The 20369-nt window shown below is 40.3% G+C and overlaps 2 protein-coding genes across 8 annotated transcripts in view; one reads left to right on the forward strand and one right to left on the reverse strand.

Moving 5' to 3' along the window:
• The window catches only part of VLDLR (very low density lipoprotein receptor), a 39968-nt gene extending 32354 nt beyond the window's left edge, over positions 1-7614 (reverse strand). The window contains exons 1-2 of one of the 3 annotated variants that reach the window (XM_021001757.2): positions 7365-7614; positions 7030-7171 (exon numbers count right to left, since the gene is read on the reverse strand). In XM_021001757.2, the coding sequence (XP_020857416.2) occupies positions 7030-7108 (79 nt within the window). In that variant the 5' untranslated portion in view covers positions 7109-7171; positions 7365-7614. The other 2 variants (XM_021001760.2, XM_078152807.1) reach the window with 2 other exon arrangements.
• A 109-nt stretch (positions 7615-7723) lies between these two features.
• The window catches only part of LOC110218798 (uncharacterized), a 99151-nt gene continuing 86505 nt past the window's right edge, over positions 7724-20369 (forward strand). For 3 of the 5 annotated variants that reach the window (XR_013486004.1, XR_013486002.1, XR_013486003.1), the window contains exons 1-3: positions 7724-8174; positions 8549-8577; positions 10259-10504. Coding sequence is in view for 1 of the 5 variants with exons in the window: in XM_078152808.1 (XP_078008934.1) it covers positions 7948-8174; positions 8549-8577; positions 10259-10353 (351 nt within the window). In the remaining 4 variants the exon portion in view is untranslated. Of the gene's footprint in view, positions 8175-8548; positions 8578-10258; positions 19606-20369 lie in introns of those variants that run through there. The other 2 variants (XR_013486005.1, XM_078152808.1) reach the window with 2 other exon arrangements.

Below are 20369 nucleotides of genomic sequence, written 5' to 3' on the forward strand. Positions count from 1 at the left end.
CCACAACCTACCATACCTAGCACATGTTTTGAATGGTAGATGCTTAATGGTCATTGGGAGGAACTAGCATTCTATTAGGAAAACCATTCCGATGCCCTTTGTTTTAAAATACATTTGATCAGGTTCTTAAATGAAGAGATTTAGTAGTTTGAGGCAGTTGTATGGATTGGGTGCTTCAGTACACAGGACTACTTTAAAGTCCGACAGTGACTAGCTAGTATCCATCTTTTGAGAGAGTAGGCAGAGTATAGAGAAGAGCATGAATCTAGGAGTCAGAAGAGCCGAGTCCAAGTCCTAGGTTCCACTGCTAATTTCAACATGTTGGGAAAGTCATGTAATATCTGAGATGATGTTTCCACATCTTAGAAATAGGGATAATTGTACTATCGACTTTAGGCACGAGGATCAGATGAAACCATGTGTATAAAATGCTTTAAAAGCCCAAACACTATAAACCAATTATATAAGATTTCCCCAGGAAAACAACTTAACTCCTTACATCTGAGGCTGTAAAATCTATCCCCAGTCTACCTTTCCAACCAAAGCTACTGCTACCCTGCATGAATTCTTCATTCAAATGCAGTAGATTATCCACTCCAATCTTGGGCATTTTCAACTCCATGTCTTTATAGACTGCTTGCTTCAAGTCTTTTCCTTACTCCAATACATCTTCTATATAGCTGCCAAGGATTTCCTTAAAGCATAGACCACATCATTCCCCTACCTACTTCCATTTCCAGTGGCTTCCTTTTACATATAGCACTTCTGTGTTTAGCACTTAAAACCATTCACAACCTGGCCCTACCCTACATTTCTAGGCTTGCTATAAGTTATTTCCCCTCCGTGTGGTCTATGACACAGCAATACTGGCCTTCTTGCTGTTCCTTGCACAAGACTTTCCATCATCCATCTCTAGACATTTGCATTGGTTGTCCCCCATGCAACCTCCTTATCTTACCTGATTTTTAGATTCCCTTGCTTTCAAGGCTCATCTTGAGCACTGTCTTCTACAAGCTTTCCTAATCCCCCTGATGATAGGTGCCTGCTCCCCCGTAGTCCCCAAATTAGCTTGTATATCATGTCCAGCACTAGAAGGCAGGAATTGTAGTTTCTATTCATATCCTTTATGTCTAGCAAGTGGGAGATAAGCGTTTGCTGATTACCTTTTTGCATTCAAAAAGATTAAATACCTAACATACAAAAAGCTTTATGAAAGGAACTGGTGATGAAAAGTAGTGCCTGTTCTCAAGAAGTTTATAATCTAATTGGGAATGGGGGGGGTACACCCATGGGAGTGATATATATATATATATACACACACACACACACACACACACACACACACACACACACACACACACACACACACACACACACACACAAAGTGAGAGTTAAATTGTGATAAAAGAAAGTTTTAGATTTTTAAAGTACTATAAAAAACTAGTGAGATCAAAGAAAGAGTGGGGATGGGAGAGCCATCGAAACTAGGGCTTGAGGAGGTTTTTAGCAGTCAGAAATATGGAAGGAATGAATACCTTTATTAGTTCAGGGAAAGGTTTGTGTGAATGCCCAGAGGTGAAGGAATAACAAGAATAGGGAAGAGCTAATAGCTTCAGTTTGGCTAGAAACCAGAATGGTGGAGGGCAGCATGGGGTAGCATAATTAATCAGCAGAGTACCTGAGTTTAAATCTTGCCTATGTGAACCAGAGTCTTACTTTCCTCATTCATTTAAAAAAAAAATGCTGCATCACAGTCATTTGAGGAAAGCCTTTTGACACTTAAGTGTGGGTCACTATTAATAAAAGCTGGAAGAGTTGGTAGGTATCAGATCATGGAAGACCTTAAATGCCAGGCTGAGGATTTCCTCCTATAGACAATGGGGAGTCATTGGAAATTTGAGCAAGGGAGTAACATGGTCAGATCATAGCCATTAAAATCTTTGGCAGCTATGTGAAAAGGTAAGAGATCAAAGACAGACTTGCTTGGTAGATCCTGCAAGGTCCAGGCCATTGTAAGGGTAAGAACTAGGGTGGTGTCAGTATGAGTAGAGATTTTGGCAATTTGGGGGAATTTTCTCCCTTTCTCCCCAGAATCAATTTAAATTTTACTGACCTATTTAGACCTGGGCCCAGTCCTACATCTTAAAAGCTTGCTAACAATTCCAGCCATTAGTGATTTCCATCTCCTTTCTACTCCTATAAGTATCACCTCTCCCAGTGTGGTGAAAGCAAGTTTAGGGGCAGAGACGGTTTTACAGAGAAATATTTTAGCATTTGACCGGAGTAAAGCACTAAACTTGCTAATCACATAGCACTTACCATATATCCATCTGTGGACTGATTACCAAAGTGGTATTCAGGAGAGGCAAAACCCAAATATCCTAGCAAGTGACCTATTTTATATCCTATAACAGAGATTTTAAACTTTTTTTTTAAATCATGGACCCCTTTTCAAAGAAAGGTTTTTAAATGCATAAAAGACATAGGATCACAAAAGAAACAGATTATGCTAAAATATAGTTATCAAAAGAGTAAAAAGACAAGTTCACAGACTCCTTGAAATTTATCCAAAGATTTAAACCCTTAATTCAGGGGTTACAAACCCCTGTCCTAGAAGGACATGCTTACTTTTCTTTCCTGTAAGGGACAGATTGCCATCACTTCCTACTTTATTCCCAATGCATGATTAATAAGGTTGAATTTTGGATTTGGAGTCAGAAGGGACCGTTCGAGGCCAGCAAGTCCAACTTCCTTATCTTACCTATGAGGAGAAGAGAAGTTAGAGAATTGGCTCATGGTGGGTGAGAATTCTAAATTGGGTCCTCCAACTCCAACGTCAGTGCCCTTACACTGAAATATTAATCTTCAGTGCTTGTATTACTAGTACAACAATAAAGGAAGAGTTTAGGGGAAAGGAAACCACTTCAAGGGGTAATCCAAAATGCCAAAAGCATGAAGGGAACATATGTAACAACAACAAAATAGATTAGATTCTTTCCTGTGGTTAAGCTATACCCAGGTCACAAATTAGGCACTCTAGTTTTCAGTCCAAAAAGGTAACAGCTTGAAAATTGTCTATGGACTACTGTAACAGCCTCTTGCTTTATGGTACTTCAGAAGTCCCTGGGTCTTAGAGCTTTTGTATGGGTAAATAACTAAGACATTTTAGCTTCTGAAGTGAATTTAAGATAACTAGAAGTATATAATTTGACATTTAAATTTATCTACCAACTGTCTGGAACACTTATTCCCAAGTGCCAGTCTGCACAACTTTTATGTATCAAACAAGGCCTTACTTCTTCAAAGGGAAAAAACAAAAACAAAAAACAAAAACAACTTACTCTTCTCCTCTCTGTTTCTTGATTCTCCCATTTGCCTCTTTTGTCCCAGCTCATGTTTTCCAACCTATAGGTTGCCCGGCTGTGGCTACAGAAGGATAAGTCTATGATTACCAATTTTTAGCCTTTACTAATTTGTAGAATGATTTGCCCTGGGAAAGTGGTCTAGCAACCTTTTGTCATCTAGGCTAGATTTATCAACTGTGTATTTAAAAAAACAAACCACAAAACAGTACAAAAAAACTTTGATAGATTTTTTTTATGTTAGTTTCTGGATACTCTCCTACCCCTCCACAGTCTATCTAGTCTTAACTTTTGTCTTACCACTGGACTTAGACGACTCTGGAAGAGAGAGTGAGGCTGATAACTTTGTGCAACTCTGCCTCACATAAATCCAATTCATGGGCAAATAAAGACATCATCCTGTGATCTCACTGGTCCTCTTAGAAATCGAAGAACACCACCATCTTGTTTGATAATCAACAGAGACCAAGTCTTTTACAGAGTATGCAATATTTTGTGCCCATGATTACCACCTATTCAGGGAAAGAAGGGATATATTTCCTTTTCTTCATCTCTTCTGAGGCCAAGATAGTTGATTATGATTGATCAAGTTTTAACTTCTACAAGATGAATTTTGAGAATAATTTTACAGGCTTCCTTTCACTATAGCAGCAATAAAATAATTACTTAGGTAGTGGTGAGAGTTATTACCTTCATGACTTGCAACAACCAATTTCCTATAAAACATAATCCCTAAGGTTTGAGGATTTTGTTTGTTGAAGGGAAGAAGAAGAAGTGTCTAAAGCAAGTCTATAATTATTTTTACTGAAACTTTTAAAAGTCTATTTTCTTTGTCCTTAAAATGTTTGGATTTCCCCCCCTCCCTTTTTTGGTAAGTCTTCATTGCCTATTCTTTTTTTCTCCTTCCTCTCCCTCAAGAAGATGACTAGTTTAGTGGTTTTGAAACTGGCATCCAGATTATGACTACAGGAAGAACCCATAACCCATATCACTTAGACCACTGTGCTCCCATTCAAAGGTATTCCATCACTGTTGACCAAATGAATTCCATAGTTTGATACATTTTTGTTAAACCTAGGAGTCCTAGAACTCTTCCCAGGTAGGAATGAGGTGCAAAATGACTAGATACCACTATTTCTTTGCAACCACTAAGTGGAAACTGTAACATCTTTATACAGCAAATAACAGTTTAGCTGTGTTTAGGCTGCTAAGACAGACTCACGGAAAACTTTATTGAAAATATATGAAACCATTTTCTGAGGATCCAGACTAAGTTTTAATATATTTATTATTGTGACTAGAAACCTAATCTTTATATTTAGCATCATAAGCTTGTCACTATTTGATAGTATCAACTATGGTCTTGGGGTTATTACCTTTCCCCAATGTTTTTGGGGCAAAGAAGTTAGGTGTATGCCCTTCCCATACGAGATGGCTAAGTTTTGTAGGGCCCTTGTTTAGTAGTTTCAATTACTTAAGCATTCACATTTTAGTCCTTTCTTTCAAAGTACACAGTAGTTTGTTCTGTTTTAAGGGAGAGGTATAGAACTGATGTTTATAAGAGAACAAGAAATTGGTCATCACCTCAGAAGGTCATGGAACTTTTTGAAAACTATTTCAATATTAGTTTTCTTTGTAATCCCTATGCATCTTATGCACTTAAAAACATCCTGAGAAGTGGTCCATAGATTTCACCAGACTGCCAAAGGGTCCAAGGCACACAAAAAGGTTAAAACCTCCTGCTCTAGCAATTTATAATGGGTTAGTGTTACTTGTACAGGTAATGTTATTAGGTAAGCAAGACTCATGTGTAAAAAGATAGCTAATAATAACTAATTTGTGTAGCACTTTAATATTTGCAAAGTGCTTTAATACATTTACTCATTTTATTTTTGTAATGATCCTATTAGATAGGGGTAACAAACTAATCATTTTTTCCATTTACAGTGTACATTGGTGACTAGCCAACAGAAAGCCAAGTTCTGCAGAGATTTAAAATTAGATGCTGGATAAACAAGGCAGGGAGAGTAGTTAAAAAAAATGACCAGGCAGATATGTCAACCTCCCCTCCACATCACCTCCCCCTACCTCACCCCAAGAGAAAGTCCATCTTAAGAAGTTCTGAAGATGGTAGAACTTTCACACAAGCCTTTTACAACATTTCGTGGTAAAATAGTTCAAATTATTACTTCAAAAGTTACAAGATGCACCACACTGAAAAAAATTGATACAGTAACCAATCACAGAAGGTGGAGGAAAGGGACTTGTCAGAATACAAAAAGGATACTGCTTAGAACACTCTTTAGTGACCATGATAAGAGTTGGCAATTTTGAAGATGAAAGCTACATAATTCAGTTTTCTGGTCTTTAGATTTGAAGTTGTTTCCCCTTAAAGCCCAACCCCTAATTCACACGTGGCTGAAGGCCTATAGTTTTGACCTACTGCCTCTGTGGAAATGCAGTCTGAGACCCTGAGCCTGGAGCCAGGAATTCGGACAACCTTTACCTACTCCAGCTCTACAGCCAGTAAATGGGCTAAAACTTAGCGCCTCATCAGTCTTTTAAAATCCCTTTGCCAGAAACTCCTAAGGACAGAGATTTTCACAGCTGAAGCAAGAGATAGCATCAGCAGACCAAGGTGTGAAGAGAAGTCCATAAAACCCCAGTGCCTGGGGTAGGATAATAAGACGTGTATCACCTTCCTCCTCCTCCCCTCACTCCAAAAGAAACCCTACCTCATAATTTCGTGCTATTTCCTTTTGCTCTTTTGTTTGGAGAGAGCACTAATTACAGTGGCTAGATTTCGGACTCTTCCTGTCTCGGAAAGCCTCCTGAGAAAGCCGCAGGGCGACCAGAATTAAGTCCTGCATCTTCCACTTCCCCCTCCAGGCAGTACTAATATAGAAGGCCCGAGAGCATTTTTTACTAAGGGAGAAGAGAAAGGAGGTGAGGATGGAGCTAACAGAGAGGACCTACCTAAGGCCACTGCTCCCACCCCGCATCCCAGGGAGCGACCTGCCCCAGAACGGGACTACTCGAGCCTAGCAGAAAGCACAATTCACACTGTTCCCTCCCTTACATGAGCTGAGAGCCACTCCGAACGTGCGCCGGCTCACGGCAGCTGTAGTACTACCCACTGGGCTGGGTACGACTTCACCAACACCCACTCCCTAACCCCCTCGCCGGCTGGTCCTCCCCCACCCTCAGGCAGCTCCGGAGGATCACCAAGAGGCATTCGCACCCAGCTCAGGCTGGCCTTGCTCTTTACCTCCCTTCTTCCTCTTACTCCTTGGGGAGGAGAGAAAACCATTGTTGCAATCGTTCAGAAGCTCACGTTCAAGGAGTCCCCGAAGGGGGTTGATCAAGGAGAATAAGGTTTCTTTAGACCTTCTTGAATTTCGGAATGATGGAGGGTTTTTTCTTGGGGGGAGGCAAAGTGAGATTTGTAAGTCAAATCAACACCACACCATCCCTTCTGTCGACCACCTCTTTCTCTCTCTTCCCACCCCCATGGTACTGACAGACAGAGGGGGCTCTGGGGCGCCGCCAGGGTGGGCAGGGAGAAGACAGGAGGAGAAGGGGTGGCGAGTAGAGATGAGGAAAGGGAAATCACACCTAAGCTTATTTCTCCAGGCCAGCAAACTCAGGGTGCCCCATTCTCACTTACCCTCCACAGTGCTGCGCTCTCCAGACAAACACCACATCGCGACTAAGAGCCAGAGTCCCCAGAGCGAGAACGTGCCCATGGTGCCCGGCTCCTGCTGCTGCTCCCGGGCTGTTGCTGGTGGAGGTGGTGCCGACACCGCTCCCTGGCACAAGTTAGCAACCCTTAGAAAAGGGGGAAGGGGACAGGGCCTGAGGGTAGGGGGAAAAAGGGGAAAGGGGGAGGGGAGGGAGAAGGTAAGGGAGTTTAAGAGGAAAAGTGGGGGAGGGAAGGAAAGAGGACGTCCCCCTCCCCTACAACTTGCACAATATTCCCCCCCCCCCCACTAACCAACCCACCTCCCCCTCGCTGTTGCAGCTGTGCAAAACCAAGCCTGCTAAACGAAAATAACGCAGGCGATGCAGAGGAGGGGAAGGAAAGGGTGAGGGGGTGGGGAAGGGAACCAAGAAGCTAGCCGGAGCCAGGAGCCGAGCACAGCGGCGACTGTAGAGGGGGGTAAAGGGAGGGAGAAGGAGTGAGTGTGGGGGAGCGGGAGGAGTGGTCAAGGAGGAGGAACAGACGCCGGCAGACTTCACCCCTCCCCCCCACGCCTGGCTCTTCTTATACACGCCAACCCGGTGCCTAAACCCTGTGTGTCTGTGTGCGCACGTGTGTATGAGTGTGTGCGTGTGTGCATGCGTGTCCGTGGTGGCTGCTGCTCCAGCTGCCGGGCCGGGGCTGCTCCCCTTGTCCGCTCGTGACTCACAGGGGCCCTGGGTGGCTGCTGGTTGGCTCTCGCGCCGCTCGCGCCTCCAATCCCCCGTGCCTGCCCTAATTTCCTGATCCAGGGAACCTGCCGCTGCCGCCGCCGCCGCCGCCGCCGCCGCCGCAGCTGCTGTGCGCTCCATACGGTAATTATTGTACCCTACAGACTGCTCAGACATGCGGTGGCCAAGCCGGCCACCGATAGTAACTACAGCGGGCAGCCTCACCCACCCTTATGACCACCACCACCATCACCTTTGCCGGGCTTCCATACAGGTGACTGCTGGGTTTTACCTGCTGTTTGTTTTATTGGTCAGCAATCATCCCTCTACCGTCCTTTCCTTCATCTTCCTGGAGCTCCCTGCCCCCCCGGACCCCCAAGAGTGCTTAGAACAAGAAGTATGGTAGGTAGCCTCCCAGTGCCTCCGCCTCTCGGGTGATGGAGAAGAGGGGAACAGTCGGTGTGGACTAATCTTGCATGGGGAAGGGGATGCCTGTTTAAAGTGCACTTTGGAATAGCAATTTGCTAAAAGTAAATGTGTCTTTGAGTGTTTGTGTGAGCATGTGGTTTGTTCTCTGTAACAGAAAAAGACTAAAATAACCCCGGCTGGTGTGGAGGAAGGTAATTGCTAGCTATGCATTCTCTCATCAAGGATTTTAGTTAATTGCTAATTGCACAAAATGTAGTTGGAGGTGCTGTAATTAAAAACTTAACCTTTTATTGAGAGGGGGAGTCAATAGATTTGTGTCTAATACACTTTGGTACATTCAATTACAGGGCTTTAGAAACGAAACGAAAAGATAAAGGTAAGAGCCCTATTAAAATTTTTGTCTCTGCTTGGCCATGTTATGTACTTCTAATTTTCCTATAATTTTCTGCGGATTTCCCTTAACTTCTTTCATCCACGTGACATCCTGATCAGTTGTTGCTCACAAGCAAAGTATTAGCGTTTTAGGGGACAGCGGATGCAAAACTCTAATAGAAAAGAAATTCTAAAAGCAAGACAATCTTTCAAAGTTTAATTAAAAAAAACAATGATAACATTCTTATTAAGTGTTCCGAGTTCTTTTAAACAAGTGATTTTGGAACTTTTGAAAACACAAGCATTTATGTGGTGTTTGTAGTGTGTCTTTTCTTTTCATGTCAGGAAGGGGATATTGTGAGTAATATACCTAACTGTCCAGTAGAGAAGGAGAGGACATTTGCTTTAATGGGGCCAGAATATTCATTTTGGGACTGATAAAGATGATGAGGTTTTAATTGCATAGATCTTCACAAATTCTTGCTTAAACTGAATGTGGCTATTATTTCTTACTCCCACATGTTCATTTGTTTGGCATGAACGGCTGCTTTTGCCATACAATCTTGTGACCTTCTCTCCTTCCACCCCAGTTTAAAAAAAAATGCCACATGATTTAAAATATTTGAATAGTGGTCTTACACAGTAAAAAAGTCAGTTTTAAGATGAAAACAAAACATAATATGTCAAAGTGGGAGAAAGGGTTAGAATCATTAAATCAACTGCGTTTAAAGCTTAGACATCATTCTGTGACTGATAGGGGTCAGATAGGGTTTGATATGGGTTAGATTCTAGTGCAACTCTTTCATTTTCCTAAGTGGAAAAGGTGCCAGCACAATTTTGAGCGTTATGCTAGAAATAGTTGTATTTTGGGCTTTTAGTACTTTATCTAAAATTAAATATGCCCTAAACCTGATAATTATTGCCAAAGAGAGGAGTTTCTGACTAAACGGTTCCATTTGTTATAGAATCCTAAAGATGTTAAAGCTCAGATAACACTTCAATCTAAATCACTTTTCTTTGTAACTAAGTCAAAAGGAAATAACATTTTCAACTTTACCACTGATTTGCTACGTAACCCTGGGAAATCATTTTGTCTTTTGGTACTTCAGTTTTTACTCACATGTAAATTGAAAATAATGCCCCTGCCCCAAAGCCAACCCACAAGGATGTACTGAGAATTACCAAGAAAATGTCAACAAAGGGCTCCAACTTCCATGGGTAATGGTAGTATATAAATAACCCACTATTGCACCAGATCAGAGGCAGGTAAAGGTCTCGAAACATGGGAAAAGGGTGGAGACTTTAAACTATTAGTTTTGAGTTTGACTTTGATTTCTGGCCAAATTCAAGAACACTTTATTAAAAAAGATGATGAATTAACATTTCAAAAGGGAAGCAGTGATTGGGGCATGCCAGCCTAATATCATCTTCCTTTTTTGACCAAGTTACCAGACTGGTAGATAAGGCAACTGTTAGGGACATAGTATACTTGAGTGTCACTAAGAAACCACAAAGTCTCCCATGCCATCCTTATGAATACAGTAGGACAGCTAAGGTGGATTCAGAACTGGATCCTTATGGGAGTGATGCCAACTTGGACCATTCTGGGGATGTAGCTGTCTTAGGCTCTGTGAAATTCAACATTTTTATGAATGACTTAGGTGGAATGTTTATCAAATTTGCAGATGGCATGAAGCTTGGAGGAATGTCGAAGACACCAGAAGACAGGATCCAAAAAGATTTGACAAACTGGATTGATGAACAGAATCCAATGAGATGAATTTGAATTGGGTTAAATGTTGAAAATGCTACTTATCAATTCAAAAAATGAACTGCACAAGTGCAGAACAGAGGAGACCTGGCCAGAAAATTGTTCCTGCAGAAGAGATTTTTAGGAGTTGTGTGGCACACCAGCAACAGCAACAACTAAGGTGATTTTGGGGCTGTGTTAAGAGACATGATTTTCAGAACAATAAAGAGAAAACTCTCCCATTGGATTTTGTCCTGGTGAGGCCATATCTAGAGGATGGCATTCAGTTCTGGGTAAAACATTTTAGGAAGGATATACTAATCAAATGAAAGAAGAGACCAAGATAGTGATAGGATGAAGGCCTATGCTATAGTAGGAACAATGGAAAGGAGGAATGTTTAGCTTGAAGAAAGGAAGATGTTGGGTAGGACATGGCAGCTGCCTTCAAATACTTGACGTATTATTATATAAAAAAAGGTTAGATTATTCTTCCTGGTCCCAGAGGATGAAGCTAGGGACAATTGTTGGTAAATGGAGAAAGGCTTAGTTAATTCAAATTAACAGACATTTATTAATCACCTGTATTAGGGACTGAGGCTACAAAGATAAAAAGAAAAAAAAGTATTTGTTTTCAAGGAGTTCACACACTATCAGGAGCATGTATGTAAATTTAAAAAAATCCAAGGTAATCTTAAGAAAAGCAGAAGACAGTAACAAACAGAGTGATTAAAGAGGGCTTGCTGGATGTGGTAGCAAGTAAATTGAGAAATGTGAGGGTAGACAAGGATTCTGAGGCAGAGCTGAGGAAGGCAATGTATTCCAAGCATGGAGCTGGGCAAGGGGAAGAGGGAAGACTTGTACAAATTCATAGATGAGGGAGATAGAATGTTGAATTTGGGTAATGTCTAGCTCAATATGTCTAGAAGCTAGAGAGCTGGACTGTGAGCAGGTTGGAATAAATATGGAAATGTAAGTGGGGAGGGAAGTGGCAAGCTCAAACTTATGCTTTAGTAGAATTAGTTTCCCAGCTATATGGAGGATAGATTGGAAGGAAGAAAGCTAATTAAAAAGTTATTACAAGATAGGATGGCTGGGAGAGTAGAGAGAAGGTGATAGATATTAGACATGTTCTGGAGGTAGAATCTGTACAACATGATAATTGATTGGAATGAGGGAGAGAAATAAGTCAAAGATGATGCTGAGATCACGAGCCTAAGTGACTAGAATGGTGGTGCCTTTCACAGAAATACAGAAGCTTAGAGGAGGGAGCAGTAGGTTATGGGGAGAAGGGTTCCCTTTTGAACATTATTTAGAGTAAAGAGGCCTAGGGGAAGTATATTTGAAATTGCCCAACTAGCAGTTCTCAATATGGGACTAAAATGCTAGCAAGAGATTGGGACTGGATATATTATTGTTGGAGCCATTTTCATGGACGTAATTGAATCAATGAGAGTAGATGAGATCACCAAAGGGAAGAGAAAAGGAGCAAGAGGAATGAAAATGGAGCATTGGAAGCTTAAAGTACAGGAGATAGATGATTCAGCAAAGAAGACTGGGAAGATGGGAGGACTAGCGGAGAATAGAATCATGGAAGTTAAGGAAGGAAAGTATATAGGGAGGAGTGACTAACAAGGGCAAAAGCTGCAGAGAAGTCAAGGAGTACGTGGACAGAGAAATGGTCATTGGATTTAGCACTTAAGGGAATGTTGGTACCATTTTGAGAGGTTAATTTCAATAGAATAGTGGTATCTAAAGATAGATTGTAAGGGGTTTTTAGTGAGTAGCTGGCAAAGAAATAGAGATAGGGAATGTAAGTAGCTAGGGGAGTTGGAAGTATTCAGAAGAGAAAAGAAACAATGAAATGGCTCCTGAGAAGGGAGCATTATAGGGAATCAATCAGCAAGCCAAATGTAGAATGAGCTTCTTGGAATAGTATTCTCTTCCCAGGGTACTTTCCAAGTAGAGGCTGGATGACCATTTGCCAGGGATGTTGTAGAGAAGATTCAGCTTCAGGCATGGGTTGGACCAGATGACTCCTAAGATCCTGTCCAATGCTTTGATTCTGAGAACATTAATCAGAATGAGTGCATTCAATTAATACACTAAGTACATAAATGGTATAAAATATGAATTTGTCCCAGTGGAGATGGGTATAAATGACCTGGCCTGGGAATAATGAACTTGGTGCTGCTTGACTAAATGTAAGTTATTTAGCAGAATTTACTTGAGCCAATTCCTAAATGCATATTACATATTCATCCTTCTTTTCAACCCATGCCCAGAGGCTCCTGAGATGAAGAATAAATAAATGATTTGTAGTTTCAGAAAGGGAAATATTGGTAAGGAATAGCCATTTACAGAGTGTTGATAATGAATAATCAAGTTCCTGTAATCCAAAATAGACTCATCTCTACAAAAATCCTCCTTCTTTTTCCTTCCCCAACCCCCACTGTCCCCCAACCAAAATAAATAGAATGTGGCTAAGGGATGGCTAGCATGTGTATGGGTGAGGATCTAATGAAAAATACCCTGGGTAAATCTTGTCCCAAACTGATGGACATAAGGGGCAGCTAGGTGGCACAGTGAACAGAGCACCAGCCCTAGAGTCAGGAGAACTTGAGTTCAAATCCACCCTCAGACACTTGATACTTACTAGCTTTGTGACCCTGGGAAAGTCACTTAACTCCAATTGCCCAGCAAAAAACAAAAACAAAAAAGAAAAAGAGAAACAAACTGATGGACATAATTTGTGCATATTATTTGATTAGCAAAAGCAAGTTGTTTTTTTTAAAAATGTTTTCCAGTACACTATATGTAGGGAGAAATAAACTAAAGTGTCCAGTATTAAAATGTGCTATCTTGAAGTATATAGAATGCCTAGTGTAAGAAATAAATAACAGTAGGCATAATTTTAATGGGATGCAGACTTTGTCACAGTATGGAAAGTTAAAATTTGGGGAAATCTGGGTCCTCTTCAAAGCAGTTGTAAGTACTGTCCCTAATCACTTTCTTTGCTTTTTCCTTCCCCCTATACCTGCCTCTTAAAATCTAGACTTGAATTGTTTTGTTTTGTTTTTAATTTTGGTGGTGAAGAGGGGACATTCCAAAACTATGATTTTATCCCTGTATGGAGATCCTGATGAAGCCAGTGCAGATCAATAGCTGTTACAACTCAATAGTTTTAGATAATTTTGGGGGGGGGCACTAATGGGTAAACTGAGTTACTCAGGGTCACACAGACAGTATGTATCGAAAATGGGACTTAAACCCAGGTTTTCCTGACTCAGAGAGCCAGTTCTCTATGGGGCCAGGTGACCTCCCTTTAAAAGAAGTATTAATATCTTTTATTTTTACATTACTTTCATTTCTAAATATATACTTCCCCCTCCCTCACCCAGAGAGCCATTCTCAAAACTAAGAACTAGAAAGGGGGAGGAGGATTCAGCAAAACTAAACAGTAAATTGATCACATCTGACTTGCACTTACAGTGCCCAGCTATGAGAGGGAAGGAAAGAAATTCATCTCTTCTTCTTGGCCAAGCTTGGTCATTATAATTACAAAGTGTTCAGTTGGTTTTTGTTGAAATTGTTTTTTTCCTTTTATATCACCATCACAACAGATATTGTTTCCCTTGTTTTGCTTTCTTCACTTTGTATCAATTGATCTATTTCCTCATGTTTATCTGTATTTTTCATATTCACTGTTTCTTATGGGACAGTATAACATTACATTTATGTACCACAGTTTAACCATTCCCCAATTAATGAGCATCGACTTTGTTTCCAGTTGGTTGCTACTATAAAAAGCGTTGCTTTAAGTATTTTACTATTCTACAGGGCTCTATTTGGGGCCTTTCCTTCTATCTTTGATCTCCTTTAAGTATATGCCAAGGAGTAGGATCTCTGGGTCATATGGACATATTAGTTCCTTTTTTAAAAATAATTCAAAATTATTTTCTAGAATGTCTGGAAGCATGTGGCTTTTAAAAAAATTAAATCAGCAGTGAAATTCACTCTTTTTAGGTAATGTCTGTTTAGTTGTCATTCAGGCTTTAGCTTTCTAATGTGGAGAATTCTAAGGTCTGAATGAAATTATGTTCAGGGGATAACCTGGCATTGAAGTGAGACATTTTGGGAAACAGGCAGAAAAAGGTTTATTGAACAGGTGGTGATGGTGGAAGACTAGTAAGCAAATTTTTCCCTGGACTCTGAAATGGGTGGAGTGTCATGGAAGATTTATGAGGAGGCACTGGTAATATTTCTTTGGAATGCATGAGTGACAGTGTTTTTTGAAGGGGGAAGGGAAGAGCTGAAAGAGTGTTTGGGACTTGGTTATGTTGTCATGGATGGATTTCATTTCTCCTTGATGAGGAAAAAAATATGAATTGAGTTCTACTTGAAATGATGACTAATGTGCTTTTGGTAACTGAAGATATAGTAAAGAGATTTACAGACTTGGGAAATGCAATGTAACTATGTTTCATCTAAACTTTAAATGAAAATATATCAAGATGGTGCTCCCAGACAAGATTTAAGAACTAGTCTCTTTCCTATATATTATAGACATTTGCTGCCTTTTTTTGTGTGTGAAGTGATTGTTTCTCTGGGAATCAAATAATTGCATCAAATGCAGCCTTTTGGCAGATACAAGTTCTAATGATTTGATTTGTGATTTGAGTTCAAATCACATTGTCCCCCTTTTTGATAAAAATTAATTTATGTGAAATTTTGGATTTTTAGAATATAATAGTTCTGAAAAAAAATTATTATGCAAATGAGCTGGCATGAAGAACTGTGACTTCATGTGGCCTATGGAGCTAAATTTGATAACATATTTAATTGCTTCAATGGTATCTTTGTTTATGTAGGTAAGCATCATTTGTAAGTTATGGGTAATGCAGCAAGTTTTTCAAGTGTTGAGCTAGGGCATTTGTATTTCTAAACTTTTAATTACTTTATGGAAGCAGACAGTTGACATTCCTAATATATTCTCATTCTCTCTCTCTCTCTCTCTCTCTCTCTCTCTCTCTCTCTCTCTCTCTCTCTCTCTCAAGTAGGTAGGTAAGACTTGTTTCAATATACATTAGCACATTCTTCTTGAATTGGCTATCCCTTTTCCTAAGGAAATTTGTAACTTCAGTCATATTTCTTAATGTGTGTTTTGTTTCATTTCAAATTTACTTCAAAGCATCTGTGATTTCCATGGCCACTCCTTCCTCTGAAGCAAATCATAAGCCTTCTATGCTTCAGTAGGTAATTCCATGATTTAATGTGGCCAAGAAAAAGGTAAGTGTATGTCTGTGTCTCTCTAGTAGACACAAACCTTCTGATGAGGCTTTTCCAGTTTAGTAGGTATAATAAAAAAAACACTGGGCTTGGAGTCAAGACACCTTTATGAGATAGGTCGTGTTATTATTATGCCCATTTCATAGATGAGGAACCTGAAACACAGAAGTTAAGTGATTTGCCTATGCTCACACAGGATAGGTCAGAATAGGGATTTGGAGTTTTCCCAATTTGGTCAGATCTTCTGGAGCTCATTCTGTCAGCATACTTTTGAAAACTGACTTATCTTCATGCTACAGTGAGGCATTAGAATAGGTCTTTAGGGAGAAGCTCATTATGATTTGTTTTCAATACACAGTTTTATATTCATAGTCTTACGGCTAGTTAAAACTACAACTATAATGCTGAGTACAGTTCAAATCATAGGTTCATCTTTGGAATTCTGTATATGTGGAGAGGTATTAGGTAAGGCATTAGGCCTATGGTAGAAGTGGGATGTGTGTGTGGGTGTGGTATGGTAGAAGTGGGATATGTATGGTGGGGAAGGGGTAAGGAGATCTGAAGTCATGTGTCTATTTGATGAATTTTGTCAGTCTTAGAAGTGCTTTTTAGAGTAATAACACAGACAAATGTATGAAGTTTATGAAACTTAACCTGCAAAAATTTTGGAGAAAAATCTCTGACCTGAAATTATAGAAGAAAAAAGTTTAAGCTAGACCTTTTGAAATGAGCCATTGATTCTTGATATTAGAAGGGACTTCAGTGGTCCAACACACATCTAAGCAAGAATACCCTCTACAACTTTCCCAACAAATGTTCATCCAATTTCAATCTCTAGAAGGGGTGGGGAACCTGCAGCCTCAAGGCTACATGTGGCCCTCTAGGTCTTCAAGTGTGGCCCTTTGACTGAATCCAAACTTCATGGAAGAAATCCCCTTAATAAAAAGGATTTGTTCTGTAAAACTTGGACTTAGTCAAAAGGCTGTACCCATGGGCCTAGAAGGTCCCTCTCCTTCTCCCCTCTCCCTTCTACCTTTACATTCCCTTCTGCCCCTCACCAACACTCACACTCATGTACCCTCTTAACCATCTTTTCCTGCTTCTCCATCTTCTACTCTTTACTCCTATTTATGGACTTTAGGGCCAAATAGAACAAGTCTGGAAAGATAGTTTAAAGCATTTATAAGCTTACAATGTGCCAGACATGATGCTAAATACTGGGGAAACTAATACAAGCAAGTAAGACATTTTTTACCTTCAGGCAGCTTATGTTCTAATAAGAAAAGACACTTAAAGTGGATATAAAAGGTGAAGTGTGGGAAAGGGGAGTTGTGACTCAAAAGGATCATGGCTTGGAAGACCCTCTTGAAATATGAAAGCTTTTCCAATACTTCAAGGTGCCTATTATTTCTTCCTTCCCTCCACCTTAGTATCCCACCAAATCTTATCTTCTGCAGTCTAAAATCCCTAATGTGTTGGTGTTTTCCCCTCCTTTTATTTCATGTTGCTGCATGTTTACCAAAAACTCCACATTTTTTCAAATAGACTGTTGTTCTACACTGATGTTAGTTCAGTAATCAACACTCACTAACTTCTATGGTTCAACTATTGTTTGTCCTTCATTCTTGAAGAGGACCATGACATCAAGAAGATGTTGCCTTGATTTGCAAGTGAATTGGATTTTAGAGAGGGAGGGCTGTGCAAGGTCACCACCTCACTTTTCTCTTCTGGAGCCATGGTGGTCCAGTGGCAAGATATAGATCAGGATGACTGGAGATGGCCTCCATGGTTCAACTAGTTTTGAATATGATGTACTGTTTTCATCCAGCCCATATCCTTCCATCTCTTTCATGAAGATATCACAAAAGACTTTGTCAAATGCCTAGGTAAGTCACTTAGCTTCTTAGTGCTCTGGGTAACTCTCCAAGACTATAAGCTGCAGAAAACCTGCATTGATAGAGGTAGTTTCTTCACCTGGAAGTTCCCTGTTGTTATTGTTCAATTCAGTTAGGTCTGACTTTTTGTGACCCCATGGACTATAGTACACCAAGCCCTTCTATCTTCTACTCTCTTGAAGTCTGTCCAAGTTCATGTTCATTGTTTCCATGACCCTATCTCTCCATCTCATCATCTGCCATCCTTTTTTCTTTTTGCCTTCAGTCTTTCCCAACATCAGGGTCTTCCTTTCCAATGAGTCCCATCTTCTCGTTATGTGGCCAAAGTATTTAGGGTTCAGTATTTAACCTTCCAGTGAATAGCCTGAATTAATTTCTTTAAGTATTGACCAATTTGACCTCACTGTTCTCCAAGGGACTCTCAAAAATCTTCTCTAGCACCACAGTTTGAAAGTGTTGGTTTTGTGTTGCTCAGCTTTCCTTATGATCCAACTCTTATAGCCATACGTTGTTATTAGAGAGTTCCCTATAGCAATGTAATTGTAGATTCAAGCCCTGTTCTCATCCTTTTGAAAACTGCGATCTTTGCCTCTCTCATTTTGTATCACTTTCCACATTTTCCATGATTTTTCAAACATCTAGACCAGGAGTGGGGAACCTGTGGCCTTGAGTCTACACATGACCTTCTAGGTCTTTAAGTACAGCCCTTTGACTGAATCCAAACTTCACAGAACAAATGCTTTTATTAAAGACAGACAAAGCAGATCAGCAATCACAGTGGCAGGTTCTTTAATTGCTTTACTGTATGTAGTATAAGTTGGTGCTTAACCAATTAATATCTCCCCAAACCAAGCTGAGGTAATTGTGGAATGGGGAAGACAAGAGATATTGAGATGCTTAATGAATAACCAAAATGTGTCTGCTCTTTACAAAATGTTAAGAATTATCCCTTTTTGGAAAGGGGAGCAGGGAGAAATGGAAGGGAAATTTGCCTTTGGATAGCTAAAGATTGGCCACACACTGGTAGCTTGCAGAAGCTAAGCTTGCTAGCTGAGAGAGAGAGAGACAGAGAGAGAGAGACACACACACACACACACACACACACACACACACAAACACAGAGACAGACAGACAGAGAGACACAGAGAGAGAGAGAGAGAGACAGACAGACAGAGAGAAAGACAGAGAGAAAGGAGAAGAGGAGGAAAGGAGGGAGAGAATGTTGAGACTGTTGAAGAAAAAAGGAAGCAATTTTGTAGAATATGACACCTTCACCTCTAGCAGAGTGTTATAAGGGGGAAAAGGAAAGAAGATTACTTTCTCCTTCAACCTCTAATAAGCCATGATGTCTTGCAGGAGAGCTGCTCATCCAGTGGAAGGAAGACACTGCATCTAGCATAGTGAGAGAGAGCTGAGGTTGAGGCAGGGGGCAGTTTCAAGGAATATGACCTCTGGCAATAGAGAATAGAGTCAACTGTGGATTCAAGGGAAAATTATCCCTGGCACTTGGGAGTTGAGCTATGGAGATAAGGAATCTTAGGATGTCTATTTGACTGATTCACACAGCAGAGACACTTGACTCCATAGTGTGAGAATACCACAGAAAAAGAGAATATCTGGACTATGGTTTTGTTGTTGTTTGGTTGATTAGTCATGTCTAATTCTTTGTGACCCCATGTGGGGTTTTCTTGGCAAAGATACTGCAGTGGTTTGCCATTTCCTTGTCCAGCTCATTTTACAGATGAGGAAACAGAGGCAGATGGGGTTAAGTGACTTGCCCAGGCTCACATAGCTAGTAAGTGTCTGAAGCCAGATTTGAACTCAGGAAGATAATTCTTCCTGATTTGAGACCCAGCACTCTATCCACTGTGCCACCTAACTACCCTGTAGTTCTGTAGGCTTGGCTTTCTTCGGCCACATGTGTTCCCTATGTGTGTTACTTACTATGGGCATACTCCAACTTTGTATCTACTTCTTCCATTTATGCTTTATGAATTTGTGTGAGCCGGTGCTCTGGTTTTTTTTTTTTTTTGGGAGGGGGAATGTTTTATAGTGTTGTTCTTATTATGTTGTCTCAATAAAGGCCTTTTCTTTAAACTAATGATGTCTACTGGCTGACTATTGAAGATAAGCACACTGGTGAAGAATCCTTAGATCTAGTTTTAAGATTCTGGATTCACAGAATACCTTTGAACCTGAGGTAGCAGTTGTCTTCCTGGAGACTCAACATATAACGTCTGAGTGTCAGGGTGGGGAAGGTGTCTCACCAGAAGTGCGACACAAGTATACAGGTCAACTGGACTTGGCTACTTGAATTTATTGGGTGCAGCAAAGTTCTGTTTATCCCAAGTTTCATCTTCCCAATCAATCATTTTTGTTCTATCCTTCCCAGTCAGAATGTCATCATCTTTTGTAGGAAAAAAAATAGATCAAAAATGGAAGTTGAGGAATTTGGCTTTATCCTATCATTCGTTATCATTATTCACATCCCCTCAAATGGTAGTCCTAACTATCTTTAATCTTCTCTTGTGTCCAACATAGCTTAAAGTTCTATTTTATTGTCCTTAGTATTTGTTACCAACTGCAATTTATTATACTCTTTAGCATCCCTGATATTCTCACAAAACAATCTTATTCTTTTATATTCATGCTCAGTTACCTTCCTTTTGCTTTCATTGTATGTTTTTTAAAAATGTATTTGAATGGGGCCAGGTGGTGCAGTGGATAGAGCACTGGCCCTGAAGTCAGAAGGACCTGAGTTCAAATCCAACCTCAGATCAAACACTTAACATTTACTAGCTGTGTTACCCTGGGCAAGTCACTTAACCCCAATTGCCTAAAAAATAAAAATAAAAATGCATTTGT

This window comes from Phascolarctos cinereus, unplaced genomic scaffold (genome assembly GCF_003287225.1).
Source record: "Phascolarctos cinereus isolate Bilbo 61053 unplaced genomic scaffold, phaCin_HiC Scaffold_4;HRSCAF=312, whole genome shotgun sequence".
Classification (NCBI taxonomy): domain Eukaryota; kingdom Metazoa; phylum Chordata; class Mammalia; order Diprotodontia; family Phascolarctidae; genus Phascolarctos; species Phascolarctos cinereus.